The sequence below is a fragment of the Maylandia zebra genome, linkage group LG20 (assembly GCF_041146795.1).
Source record: "Maylandia zebra isolate NMK-2024a linkage group LG20, Mzebra_GT3a, whole genome shotgun sequence".
NCBI classification, from domain to species: Eukaryota; Metazoa; Chordata; class Actinopteri; order Cichliformes; family Cichlidae; genus Maylandia; species Maylandia zebra.
The window spans coordinates 7,165,496-7,179,743 of record NC_135186.1 but is presented as its reverse complement, the minus strand read 5'-3'; the positions used below and the strand labels follow the sequence as shown (position 1 = coordinate 7,179,743).

Here is a 14,248-nt window from a genome sequence, read left to right as displayed (position 1 = left end):
CCTTGCGTTTGTGCTCTTCTTCCTCTTGCATCTTGACCTGAAGCTTGCGCACCATCACCTGCCTTTTCCATTCAGGGATGGCTTTCCCTTGTTCATCGTGAGTAGGCACTAGAGCCTCAACATCTGTGAGGCTCGTCTTCCTCCCTGAATGTGTGCCTCCACCACTGTTCCCATTGATCACAGAGTTGGAGGACAGCTGCTCGTTGCTCCCAGATGTTGACACGGTCCTGCCAGATCCGGAGCCAGCGGGACTGGGGCTGGGGCTGGGACTGGGGCTGGGACTGGGACTGGGGCTGGGGCTCGGATTGGTGGGTTGTGAGGTCACTGGTGTGCTGGTTGGCGGAGGGGATGGCGGTTTGGCTGGTGGGCTAGATGATCGACTCTCTGGAGATGTAGAGTTTTCCTGAAGAGAAATAAAGGCACAGATGGAAAAAAACAAACAAACAGGAGTCACATAAATTTTAACACATGTGGCTAAAAGAGAGTGAGATTTTGACTTTCACAAATCAGGCCAGAATGTGGTTAGATTCACATATAGTTCATTTAAAATAGAGAGCGTGACATCAAATCCACAGTTGATTGTAAAAACTGTGAGTTAACTTTCAGAACGATCCCTTCTGCATGAGTCACTGTCTGTAGCTAAGGAAGCTAAGTGACCTACATTGTTTCCTGTGGGCCCGCTGTTGGAAAACACAGTGGTGTAGCCTTTACTGTGAGGTGTGGGCTTGAGGCTCTTCCCTGCCTTGATCTCTGCCAGCAGCTCCGAGTTGTCGCCGGTGGGGGACATCATGTTGAAAGATTTTGCGCCTGCGGACAAAAGGACGGAGCAGGCAAGTGAAACCAGGTAGAAAGATTGAGCAGAGAGAGATGGATACAGACAGACTGAGAGAGATAGACTGATGAGGAGAAGAAGGGCTTGAGTGGCATTTCACTGTTAAATATTTCATCCAATCAGCAAGGTAACAATGCTGACCTGGAGCATGTTGGACAATGATGGGAGGTCATAATGGTATTCTAAACCTCACTCATGGATAAGCTAGATACGTTTCTTTTTAGATTTGATTACTCTGGTTGGCATCTGCCTTTATTCCTGCTGGGGTCGAATGTTTGCTGGAGACGTAAATATCGTTGGGCAACTGTTAAATCGGCCAACAGCTGGAGTGAGCCAGGATTAAATGAGGATGAGCAATTAAATATACTTTCATTACAGTGAACTCAAAGAACAGAGACACACATTCTCTTTCATTGTCATCTGACCATTATCGTTACAGCTCAGCTGCTGTTAAACACCCTAAAAAGATATACATTCAGTTCCCGTTTACAATAATCTACTGAATGAATCCTTCAACAAATTTAACTACACTTCAACTTCAAACTCTGTTTCAATGCAATTGAAAATTAACTTCATTTTCACTTTTAAAGGAAAAATAAAATTGGTCCTATGCCAATCAGGCAATGTCAAAATATGCCGCTAATTTATGCAATTATACATATAGATCAGCTTTTCAAAATGATTATACTAACCATAAAGAAAACCATAAAGTACTGCATGCAAGCACCACTGCAGCTGTCGTTTGAGTTCTTAAGCAAGAAAACATTTAAAGTGTAAATGGAAAAAGCTCAAAGATGATGCTGTAGTGCACAACAAACAGTTACGCATATCTTTTTACCAGGATTTAAATGTAGAATATTTTGAAGCAAACGCACAAAAGGACACCTCACCTGTTTTTGCGAATGTTTTTTTCTAGGAAAATAAATATCCTCAATCCTTCATTGTTTACTCATCCTCTATGTGCAGAATGGAAAAAAACAAAACAAAAAAGAGTCCTACTGAAAAAGTGCTCCCTGTTGAGACAACCGCAATGCTCCGGCCGGACACAAAGACTCGCTAGCGTGCCACCCCACCTCACTCTCCCTGCTCTCTCTGTCTCTCTCGTGGGGAGGAGAGAACAGCTTTCCATTAAAGACCTATCATCACAGTTGGGGGAAATCTAAAGGAATCACCCGTAACTGGAAGTGACAGCCAGCCATTGGCAAGCCAGCTAGGAATTAACACACACAAACGCACACACGCACACCGTGTTTCAATCCCCGGCTTCTCAGTGCCCACAGCCAGACCAAGATTCAGTTCGCTCGACCTGATAAACTGTTTCGAGACACATACAGCTGTCCCTCATATTTTCTGCATCACATAGAGAGAGAAAGAGAGATAGAGAGAAAGAGAGAGAGAGCGAAAGAGCGAAAGAGAGAGAGATTTGCCTGTGTGTGACACCACTAAGCCTTTTTACAATGTGTGCTTGATTGAAACTGTGGCCTGTGTAAAGCTTCAGGATAAAAAAGAAAGAGCTGAAACACCTTTGACAGCTATTTAAATTCATTTTAAAAAGCTCAGTACATCGCACGAGAGGTACAAATCTAAAATATCCTGGGCTAAAATGTAACTAGATCAGTTGCACATAAGCATGATTAAATGCTTTTTCAAACTTAAAAACAGCTAAATAACATTAAACAGCTGTATCTTTCAAAAAAAAAGACACATTCTAAGTTGGTGTGCTTGCAACTTTTTGAAAAGAGATTAAAATGTGTGTTTTTGAGTCTTTGCTAGTACGATTGTATTTAGCCTGGGATGTGGGTGGAGAGAGGGTGGAGGTTTGATGAAGAGACTCACACAGTGGGCAAACAGTGTGACATGTTCCTATGGCGTGTTGCTGTTAAGGTCAGCTATGACCTATGATATAAAAAGCAGGATCCTTTGCACCCTTACAAACAGAAAACCACAGGGACACAAACCTCTTCATTCAGCCGCCTGGTTTGTTGCTCCAAGATTAATAGAAGGTTTTTAATTTTATGGCCTGTTTATCACTACTGGTTAATTCTGTTGAACAAATCATTAGATGAAAATGTGCGCAGTACAATATAAAAGGTAAGCGGTTGTTCTCAATAGAAGAGCAACAGGACAATAAAGGACTCGTAACCATCGCCATTGTTGCAGCAGCATTTGGAATTTGCCTCTTGTTCTGCTGCTGTGGCGACAACGAGTGTTTGAGCTGTAAATTTATCTTAAGCTCTCAAACGAGTTGGTGGTGTTTCATTTTATGACCACTAAACAACTTGTTTAACAGTGTCACGCGACTCATGCCATTAGCGAGCACACACCACTCTTTAGCTTTAAGTCTTTTATTGCTCTCCTACCATTGGTCGGCAGAAGGAGCATGAACAGATAGGACAGTTGGATAATTGCTGAACAAAGCGTACAGATAACATAAAGAGACTGTAAAAAGGTATAATTGTCACTTATGCTATAGCCAGGTTATATTTTAATGGTGCGTTTACTTACAGCTTTGTTTAAGGTAACAAAACGCCTCGCCTGCTGTACTTGTTACAAAATGTTTCTTAATTAGATTGTAATGTTGAATTTTCTGTTATTCTGTGTTTTATGTTGCCGTTTCACTGATTCTGAAATCTTAGTAAAAATCTTTTTTTTTTTTATGTTGTTTTACCTGGAATACAGTCACTCTGCACTAATACTAGTCCTCACTGTATTGACCATGCGGCATTGGGTAAAAATAGATAAAAAAATGTAGGTAATCATTCAAACATTGCCTTTGTTAACAGCAATTACGGTCACATTGTACTTAAAAGTAAATTTCTTTCAGTTCAGTTTTCAAAGGGTGATAGAACAGCTGCTTTGATAAATTGGATACATATGGTTTGAAATAACATCTCATATAAAGTTATTTACATAAAATGCTATGGACAGGTTAAAATGCTCTAGAATTTAGACAAATGTTATAAAATGTCATGTAAGTGGGAAGGACAACTGTGAACTCTGAACGTATCTAAACAGGATGAAGTGATTTAGCTTAAATGCAATTGATTCGCAGTCTCTACTTACTCTTCATCTGTCTAAGTGCTCCTCCCTCAGCCTGTGAGGCAGAGTTATCTCCGCCTTGACAGAGCACATGGTGGCAGGCAAGAAGAGGGAAAAAACAAAAGAAACAAAACAGAGAGAAGTGCATGGAGAGCAAACAGGAGAGATAAAGAACATGTAAACAGAAACGTATAAAGCAGAAAAGCAATGCTGAATTGAAAGTGACAGTTTATAACCAGGCGACATCAATGTATTTAGAATTACAAGAGAAAAAAGTATTTTGTATGTGTCACTCTTCATGTAATATCTTTATCAGGTAAAACTGATATCTGCCTATCATTAACAAATTCTTTAAGCAAAGATTTTTGGTATTTTTGCTCAGTTTCCAGTTTGCTTTTGTAGTATACTGACCAATAGTATAAGCAGGAAGTTATGTATGTAGACATGTATGCAAAGAATGGCAGATGTCAGCTCCAAGAACTGGATTTGTCATAATCAAATTTAGGAACTTCACTTTCACTGAATTTCCTTGTATATTAATGAGTTTCTAGAAAAAGGAAATGCATTAATAAACGTTAGAACAAGATAAATATTTTGTTTTTCCGATCACAAATCTTAAAACACTTATGCATTTTAAAATTCCACATTTTTAGCACTTAAAAAACAGCCTTATACAAAAGTTAAAATTTCCCTGCAACTCGAGCGGCATGTGCACCGTCAGACTGCATCATCCAGTGCGTCCAGGGCACTTAAGGAAATGGCTGAACACTAAACCAGTTCTCAGGGTAATGCTAGCGCTACATCATTAATTTATAATCTCTTATTTAGAATGCTAGGGTCAGACTCAACTCATCTTTACCCAGGGTGATTACTTTGTAGCCATTAATACACCAGTCTCTGCTTTCTAGGACTAATATAGCAGGAAACAAAGATGGGGGGAAAAGTATTGAGATTAGGGAAAAAAGCAGGTTTGGTTGACTTACTTCCTGATGACGAAGATGGGCGTCGTTGATTGGTGGGCGTGGCGTTGGCATTATTTTGAGGGGTTTGTGTCTCCGGAGGCAGAGGAGGAGGTGGCGGGGGTGTTGGCATTGGATTGCTTGGGGGAAGAGGTGGTGGTGGAGGAGGTGGTGGTTGAGGGACAGATTCCTCTGTAGTCCCATTTTCAGAGCTTTGGGCGGGATTTTCATTTGGCTCCTCCAATAACACAGAACCCTGAACCAGCAAAAGGGAGAGCAAAAAAAATGTCACTCATTCTGCATTCTGAGGTTTTGTCTTAAAAACGACATTGTTGTTAACTGGAAACACTGCTTTATCCTGAAAGAATTAAAATAACACTTATTTTTGCTCCACAAATTAAATATTTTTTTTGCATACTCTTGAGAGTTTCTTTGCGCCTTACAAAAACAGTTTGTTTTTTTTCAGTGTTGGAAATATTAAAAAAAATTCACTGGTGAAAAAAAGATGCCACGACATTTATCTAAAATAATATCTGAGAAAGCTTGAGATTCCTGCGCTGAGGCTTGACAGGCGCAAATGTATAGTGGCACCATACCTCAGCTTCCTCCTGTCTTTCATTAACTCATAACAACACAATGCCTTTTGCTAATAACAGCTAATATGACATAATCTCAAGGGGGAAAGGTCTGAGGGGAAAACAGCCATCTGTCACTGCCCCACCCAGTGCATACGTCTGACACACTCTGAAAGTGTGCCGTACCTCCTGTGGAGACAAATTAATAGACCATGACATTTAACTCGACTCCACCGCTCCATTATTCCTCAGACGTGTGCTTGTCATTGTTGCCGCCTTTACTTTTCAAACCCCCCAGAGAGCTGGAAGGGGGTTGGCCATGTCCAGATGGGTCTTGGCAGCACGTGCCGCTTCTGCTGATTAGCCAGCCCATCTGCTAGGGTTGTGCTGAGACCAGGAGGGGCCCCGCTGAGGCCTTAATTGGCTCAATGAGGATTATAACCCATGTCATCCAAAACACCCCCACCCCTGATACCCATGAGATTATAAGAACACCTCTCTAGGGATGTTGGTGAGAGTCTGCCAGATTCTATTCATTCAGCTGCCTGTGAAGGTATGTGGCAACAAGCACACAGCTTATATTTAATACTGGGATTGACATGCAAATGCGAACAGAAATTTTCCTTGATCAACTTTTCAGGGCACCTACAATGGCACATAATTTTGGACTAACCTTTTGTCCTTTCTGGGGAAATTCTGTTGTGCAAGCGCATTATGTCAATGGTGACCGAGTAGGCTAATAAATAGTGCCTAAGTCAATAAAAAAGCATTATCAAAATGTTTGCATTGCAGTCTGATGTACATGTGGGGGATTTTATTACAGCCTAACACATACAAGCTGGCCACTTATCTAACAAATACGTTCAGCTTCAGTGGGATTCTCCTTTTTGTGTCCCTTTCGTTGGTGATTTCTTGCTAAGTGCTTTGTTGTCAGCGATCATACTGAGTTTGATCTACTGTAGCCTCTTGGACAGTTTACACAATGGGGTGGAGACTCAAGAGGCAATGGAAATAAGGGGATAATTTGGATCAGGTGGCAAACAAAAGCTCAAGAGGACGCAACATTATATAACATGCTGAGTGGCAATGCTTAGGCAAATAGTGGAGCCAGTTTTGTAACCGAATGCCATCGTCAGCAAGCTAAACCTCAGACTGGAATGACCTTATAAGGAGTTAAGAAAGGAAAAAGGAGAAAAGGAGCCTTCATGGAAGAACCAGGGCACACTATGTCAACCCACTACTAACCTTACATCCATCAGACATCAGCTCATGTACTGACTTTCAATGTCACCAAAAATAGTGAGATAACTGAATTATAACAAAGTAATATTTATTTTTATATTTTTGTATAATGCACACAATATTAAGCTGCCTTGTGTTAAAAAAGGTATGTCACATAAAGAAATAAAAGCAAACATACCAGGGCAAAAAAGCATTTTTCACACACATTTCCAGAAACATATAGACAAGTACATACATTAAAATAAGAACCTATAATACAACAAACATATATAGAGGCAGACATATTATTATCATTTTTAACCATGTATAGTTTGCAGAAACGGCAGAGCTCGGGCTCACCTCCTCGTTGGGTGCCATGATTTTGCTCCCACAAGGCTCGGCCGTGTCGCTCCCCAGGGTTTTGTAGTAGTCCCCAGTGCTGGGCTGCTTGTTGAAACTCCTTGACTTCCTGTTTGAATCCACACGGCGCAATTTGTCGTGGCTCTCTCCAAGAGTCAACTGATTAAGAGATTCAAACAAGAGAGAGAAAGGAGAAATATAATTTATGTTGTTTAACCCACCGACTTTCACAGGAGTACATTAACGCTTTTTTTAAAAGTTTGAAGTGCATGTAAAACCAGTCAATGAATGATTGCTATCGATAGACTGATTATTGGAATTGGATGCAAAAATGTATAATCATTTATGTTGTGCTGAATTGCATTGAATTATTTTATTGTGACTTATAATCATTGTCAATGCTTTGGGAGTGAACCTTTCATTCTGCGATGCTATGTACAACATATTTACCATCTTTTATTCCCAGATTAGCCTTCTCTTGTGACCAAAGTGGCTTTATTCACTCACAACACTTCACAACAAGGCTTTAGTTTGGTTCAATAGTCATTGATATTTCATGCTAAATTTGTGGAGCTATAGGACATAATGGTTCACATGCAATGCAACTTTTACACCAGCGTAAGGGAGACCGTTCTTTAAGAGCAAGGTCAGAGGTCACTAACTTGAACCTTTAGTTATGGGCTCTCACTTTCCACTCCGACATCTATCCAACAATTGGAGCTGTAAAGCCAGGATATCAAAGCTGGTGTTAAAAGAAACTGTGTGGGTTAAAGCGTGCATATACATGAGAGTTACCAGGTTACTGGACAGTAGCGATGGATGCGATCACATTGCATTATGACTAACATGCTTTTCCAGTCTTTCTGTGGACAGATTTTACTAATGCAAAAAGCCTCAAATTTGCATTTACTCAACTCAAATCATGTTCAATGAAAACTTTTTAAAATTGAAATGATTGATTTTCAAAAGTGTACACTACAAAATGTGTGTAAAAGACAACACAGCACATTTTTAATGTTTAATGTCAAAAATGAACCTTAAAAGCTTTCAGCTACAAGCGTGCGAGAGTCGTTGACGGAAAAAAATTACAATTACTTTGCCTTTCAAATCCAGGGCTAGGCAACAGACTTGCGGTCATTTACATTGTAATGCGTGCATAGGTCATGGCTTCGCACAAAATCCAGACAAGAGCACAGTGTTTAACATAACCAATAATTGACAGCTGACCCCTGACCTCTCCTCCTCTGTGGTGTCATGTTCTGAGTTTTTATAAGCCTATTTAACTTTGTTGACTCATGTCTGCTGTCACAGAAATGGTCCCTGAGCACTCATCAAGTAGGAGAGTAATGTGAGCTGGGGAGTGCTACAGATGGTTTGTCATCCTCCAGGGAGGTGGGTCAACAATAGCAATTGTACAAAGCATTATAGCTGCCCCCCGCTCCCATCAGCCACAGAGAAGCATACACACAGACAACCTTTCTTCCCATTATATAGATCTATCTCTCAGCATAAAGTCATATGTTTTATACACACGCACGCACGCACGCACACACCCACAGATAGATAGATAGATAGATAGATAGATAGATAGATAGATAGATAGATAGATAGATAGATAGATAGATAGATAGATAGATAGATAGATAGATAGATAGATAGATAGATAGATAGATAGATAGATAGATAGATAGATGGTCAGTATGCCTGACTACTGAAGGTTGTTTAACCTGTTTGTTGTTGAAGATGTTTAGCACATTTGCATGTAGCCTTGCAAAACGCACGGTCGTATTAAAATATTTTGACATCCTTTAAAAATTAAAAGCAAACTACTCAAATAACCTTTTAAAAAGTAAAGTAAATCCAACTCTAAAATTCAAGCATGACTTTTTATGCAACACACTCATCGTTCATACAGCGGCTTAAACTGCTCCAACCTGAACCTGGAGATAATATGTGAAACAATTTGTAGCATCTTTTTTCTTCATTTTTTTCCACTACGTGACAGCACTTTTTCCTGTTAACACCTTACCTCAGCGCTGAGAGTCCTCTCTTATAGCTCTCCTCCAGTACAGACAGAGTCTCATCCACAAAAACCCAGCAGAGCAAAGAAGGTAGCTGTCACCAGATCCAGAGCTTCACCTCCTCTCTCCTCAGTGCTATGCCTGTCACTTTACCTGCCCTCTCAATTTACCTACAGGTCTCATCAATAACCTATTGGGCCGGCCACAATGCTGGCAGTGATGTCACCACTAACCCGTAGACCAACCACTCCTCAACTCTGCCCGTTTCCTCTTATGCAAAACACCAACACCCATGTGTTTCCCTGACCGTGGTCAGTCACATGCAAATCTCCCAGGCTTTAGGATTATGAGAATTTTCTAGCTTTCAGGGCCCAGAATTAGCAGCAAAGATCTCATGTAAGTGAGAGTTCAAAGTCCAAATTTTTCCAGAAGGACTGCAGATGCACCCCCCCCCCTCCTAAAATATCTTTTAGTAAGCTTTTAAAATAATTTTTTGCACATGAAGTTCCTTTACTAGATTATGAAATGGCACCATTCACTGTTTCAAGGTAATTTGTTTTCTTTCCGACGTATGTTGCGCACAATGATCTTATGTGTGCTTTCATTGTTAAATGTTAATGATGGCCGCCCAGGGCCGGTCACCTGGGTACAAAGAAGGGAGGGACGGGTGGGGGTACTAATTAAAAGCTCCACATGGCTGACGGCACATGCTCCTAGCTACAAATACACACAGAACTCACCATGGAGATGATCTATGGCGAAAGGACACTTTCACTAACTGTGGACTTGATGACAGCGAACAACAACCATACACACGGCCCCTGTCTGAACAATTGATTTTTTTGTTTAATATATATGCTTGGTTTGAGTGTTTTGTGAAAGTCAAGTAAACTTGTAACTGGAGAGAGACTCATATATTAAATAAATTCACATGTACTGCAGTGTTGCAGACACTAATGTTTATGCCAGTCCTAATGGCTGCTTCTTGTCAACAACATTTTTGAGTGATCTTGGGCCAGATTAATTACTGGCATTAAGATCAAACCCATCAACCATTGTTTGTGCGTCAAGCCAGAGCCCTGCTACGGTAATGAGCATATTCTTTGCCCTTGTTAGCAATGCTAACACAATAACATCATTGTGGGTATAAGACAAGGCACATTGTTACATAAGAGTTATAGCTCACTGATTAGGCACAAGGGAAAATAACAGCTAATGGCTAGTTTATTCCCCCCCCCCATCCCGCTCCTTCTGTTTCTAGTCTTGGTCACATCATGTCACTTTTGGTGCTTTCCCAAAATTAATGACATCTGAAGTTTAACTAAAAGTGAGCATGTTGAAGCTGATGTTGTGTGAAGTCACATTAAAGAAATCTTCTGCTGGTCTTGCGATATAAATAAGCCAGGCTGTGAAACCCTATCCCTGCTGAGATAAATGCACAAACACTAATTTATATAAATATGGTTGCTTTCATTTTTCTGTCAGATTTTCCTCCATAGAGAGAAAATATTTGCACAACCTCATGGCACTTCCGACAAACAGCTTTTCCTCAGCTGAACCGGGAGCTTACCAGCGTCTCTTTTTTTTGGGATTTGTTGTCCACACGGCGCAAGTTGCTTTTGACTTTAAGGAACTCGGCTGCCAATGGCTCTTGTGGAGGCTGTGGAGCTGGGTAGCTGGGGGGTGGAGGGGGTGTCGGAGGAGACTCTGGGGGAGGCGGTGGGGGAAAGGGGGGCGGTGGTGGCGGAAGCTTGGAGGCTCCATCATCAGGTTCCTCATTCTTCTTGTGCATATCGGAGCTGATGTCTGGGTTTAGCATATCCATGTATGCCTGCATGTCTGAAATGGCTGTCTCTGGTGCACCTGTGAAAACAACAGCCTGTTACAGGAAGGAAAATGTGTGCATTTGTAAAACATTCCCTCCAGTCTACATCTGATTACACAACTGAGAGATGAATGAGAAACATGAATGTCACACTAATGACGTCTGCACACAAGCCACTAGGGTGCAGCACTAGTATGGCACCTTTGACATCAAGCGACAGCAAGAAAACTGCTCCGTGCTGTTTCCTGCGCTTTGCTGACTGTACAGGGAGTGCAGAATTATTAGGCAAGTTGTATTTTTGAGGAATAATTTTATTATTGAACAACAACCATGTTCTCAATGAACCCAAACACTCATTAATATCAAAGCTGAATGTTTTTGGAAGTAGTTTTTAGTTTTAGCTATTTTAGGGGGATATCTGTGTGTGCAGGTGACTATTACTGTGCATAATTATTAGGCAACTTAACAAAAAACAAATATATACCCATTTCAATTATTTATTTTTACCAGTGAAACCAATATAACATCTCCACATTCACAAATATACATTTCTGACATTCAAAAACAAAACAAAAACAAATCAGCGACCAATATAGCCACCTTTCTTTGCAAGGACACTCAAAAGCCTGCCATCCATGGATTCTGTCAGTGTTTTGATTTGTTCACCATCAACATTGCGTGCAGCAGCAACCACAGCCTCCCAGACACTGTTCAGAGAGGTGTACTGTTTTCCCTCCTTGTAAATCTCACATTTGATGATGGACCACAGGTTCTCAATGGGGTTCAGATCAGGTGAACAAGGTGGCCATGTCATTAGTTTTTCTTCTTTTATACCCTTTCTTGCCAGCCACGCTGTGGAGTACTTGGACGCGTGTGATGGAGCATTGTCCTGCATGAAAATCATGTTTTTCTTGAAGGATGCAGACTTCTTCCTGTACCACTGCTTGAAGAAGGTGTCTTCCAGAAACTGGCAGTAGGACTGGGAGTTGAGCTTGACTCCATCCTCAACCCGAAAAGGCCCCACAAGCTCATCTTTGATGATACCAGCCCAAACCAGTACTCCACCTCCACCTTGCTGGCGTCTGTGTTGGACTGGAGCTCTCTGCCCTTTACCAATCCAGCCACGGGCCCATCCATCTGGCCCATCAAGACTCACTCTCATTTCATCAGTCCATAAAACCTTAGAAAAATCAGTCTTGAGATATTTCTTGGCCCAGTCTTGACGTTTCAGCTTGTGTGTCTTGTTCAGTGGTGGCCGTCTTTCAGCCTTTCTTACCTTGGCCATGTCTCTGAGTATTGCACACCTTGTGCTTTTGGGCACTCCAGTGATGTTGCAGCTCTGAAATAAACCTCTGTTGACTATTTTGAATGAAACGCTTGATTGTTCGATGATCACGCTTCAGAAGCTTTGCAATTTTGAGATTGCTGCATCACTATTTTTGACTTTTCTGAGCCTGTCAAGTCCTTCTTTTGACCCATTTTGCCAAAGGAAAGGACGTTGCCTAATAATTATGCACACCTGATATAGGGTGTTGATGTCATTAGACCACACCCCTTCTCATTACAGAGATGCACATCACCTAATATGCTTAATTGGTAGTAGGCTTTCGAGCCTATACAGCTTGGAGTAAGACAACATGCATGAAGAGGATGATGTGGACAAAATACTCATTTGCCAAAAAATTCTGCACTCCTTGTATTATTGCTGAAATGCCATAATAGTAGAGTCATGATATAGACTGAAGCAAGCCTTTCATGCAACATTCTTATTATGATGTGATTAAAAGTATATGTAGCTGTTGATCTGATCGGCATTTGTCATTCTGAAATGCTTGAAAAAGATACACATTATATCCTTAATGTGTAAAGAGCAGCAGACCTGTGTGTGCAACTGCGCTCAGCTGAGCAGGTGGGCCTCGTGACGTTGTCAAGCTGCTCCTCTTCTCCCCAGTGCTGGACTGACTGGAGTTGGCTGAGTCGTAGTTGGACAGGGAGCTGGATGGTGAACCGATGTCAAAGTGTGCTGCCTGGGCGGAAGGAGGCATGGTGGTGTTTGGGGAGGACAGGCCAGAGTCTGGCTGCTTGTACTCAAGGTCCGTCGAGGGATCCCGGGACAAAACGCGGTGCTCCACACTCTGCGAGGGGACGAGTTTTATGAACATTCAATTTTCACGATTGTTCAATTTATTCTACTTGGTCGTCTGATATATAGATATCATTTCCACATTACTAAAACAAAGCAAAAAGCATTTGTACATCAATTAATTCTTTATTAATCATTAATAAAACACATCTGGTTCATTAATTTTTAGATTTAGAAAGATACAGGGTCATTATGGCAGGCTCATAAATTTGTCTCTTATTAAAATCTACATGTGCATTCATCAGCTGTTAAATCTCACTGCTACTCAGTCCCTGGTGACTTAACGAGGAGAAGAACAGCATTACAGGCACACTAATGAAACACCTCACAGCTAGTGAGAATGGCTCTGGGGATCTTTTTGCTTTTCCCACAATGCAGGACTCAATTGGCTGAATGCGCCCCATGAGAAAGAGCACAAGAAGAGAGAAATATGTCATCGATGCCAAACGAGCTCTGTGAGAAAGAATTATTCCCCTGGCCACTCAGGAACTTCAGAGGGTTAAGGCCATGGAGAGCACTGTGTGTCAGGTAGCTTGACTAATTATCTGAGTCTGAAGTCTGTCATGGGAGGCAGGTTCATAGAAAGCTAAACATTATTGAAATATCTCCATTATTCATTCATTCTATCTATCTATCTATCTATCTATCTATCTATCTATCTATCTATCTATCTATCTATCTATCTATCTATCTATCTATCTATCTATCTATCTATCTATCTATCTATCTATCTATCTATCTATCTATCTATCTATCTATCTATCTGTCTGTCTGTCTGTCTGTCTGTCTGTCTGTCTATCTATCTGTGGGTGTGTGCATGCGTGTGTGTGTATAAAACATATGACTTTATGCTGACTTCTATCCATCCATCCATCCATCCATCCATCCATCCATCCAACATTTACATTTTTTTTAGACATGTACTCTTACCATGTTCTCCACAGTGTGCAGATACTTGGCACACTGGGAGTGGCCATTGTATTCGGCCAAGTCTGCTGCAGTGAAGCCATCCTGGTCCCTTATGCCCAGGTCAACTCCATTAACAACAAGGATCTGACAGCACTGAAAAGCAGACAGAGAAAGTTCCAGAGTGGATTGATGTCAGTGTTTGTGAAACAGGCTGCTTAGACTCATCTTCAATTAGCAACGATAAAAACTGTTTACACTCCACTCAGTTCAGTGTGACAGACTCTCAACATGTAAAATGTTTGACATATTGAGTGGATAAATGCAAGGCTTAGAGTACATGTTAACACAAATTGTGTTTTGTTTC

General features: G+C 41.1%; 1 protein-coding gene across 2 annotated transcripts in view; it reads right to left on the bottom strand.

The window, feature by feature from the left end:
* The window catches only part of espn (espin), a 37,259-nt gene that overhangs the window by 10,371 nt on the left and 12,640 nt on the right, over positions 1-14,248 (bottom strand). The window contains exons 5-12 of one of the 2 annotated variants that reach the window (XM_076878223.1): positions 13,906-14,037; positions 12,712-12,967; positions 10,578-10,870; positions 6,987-7,145; positions 4,855-5,086; positions 3,896-3,949; positions 662-807; positions 2-403 (exon numbers count right to left, since the gene is read on the bottom strand). In XM_076878223.1, the coding sequence (XP_076734338.1) occupies positions 2-403; positions 662-807; positions 3,896-3,949; positions 4,855-5,086; positions 6,987-7,145; positions 10,578-10,870; positions 12,712-12,967; positions 13,906-14,037 (1,674 nt within the window). The remainder of the gene's footprint in view (position 1; positions 404-661; positions 808-3,895; positions 3,950-4,854; positions 5,087-6,986; positions 7,146-10,577; positions 10,871-12,711; positions 12,968-13,905; positions 14,038-14,248) is intronic. The other variant, XM_076878224.1, reaches the window with a different exon arrangement.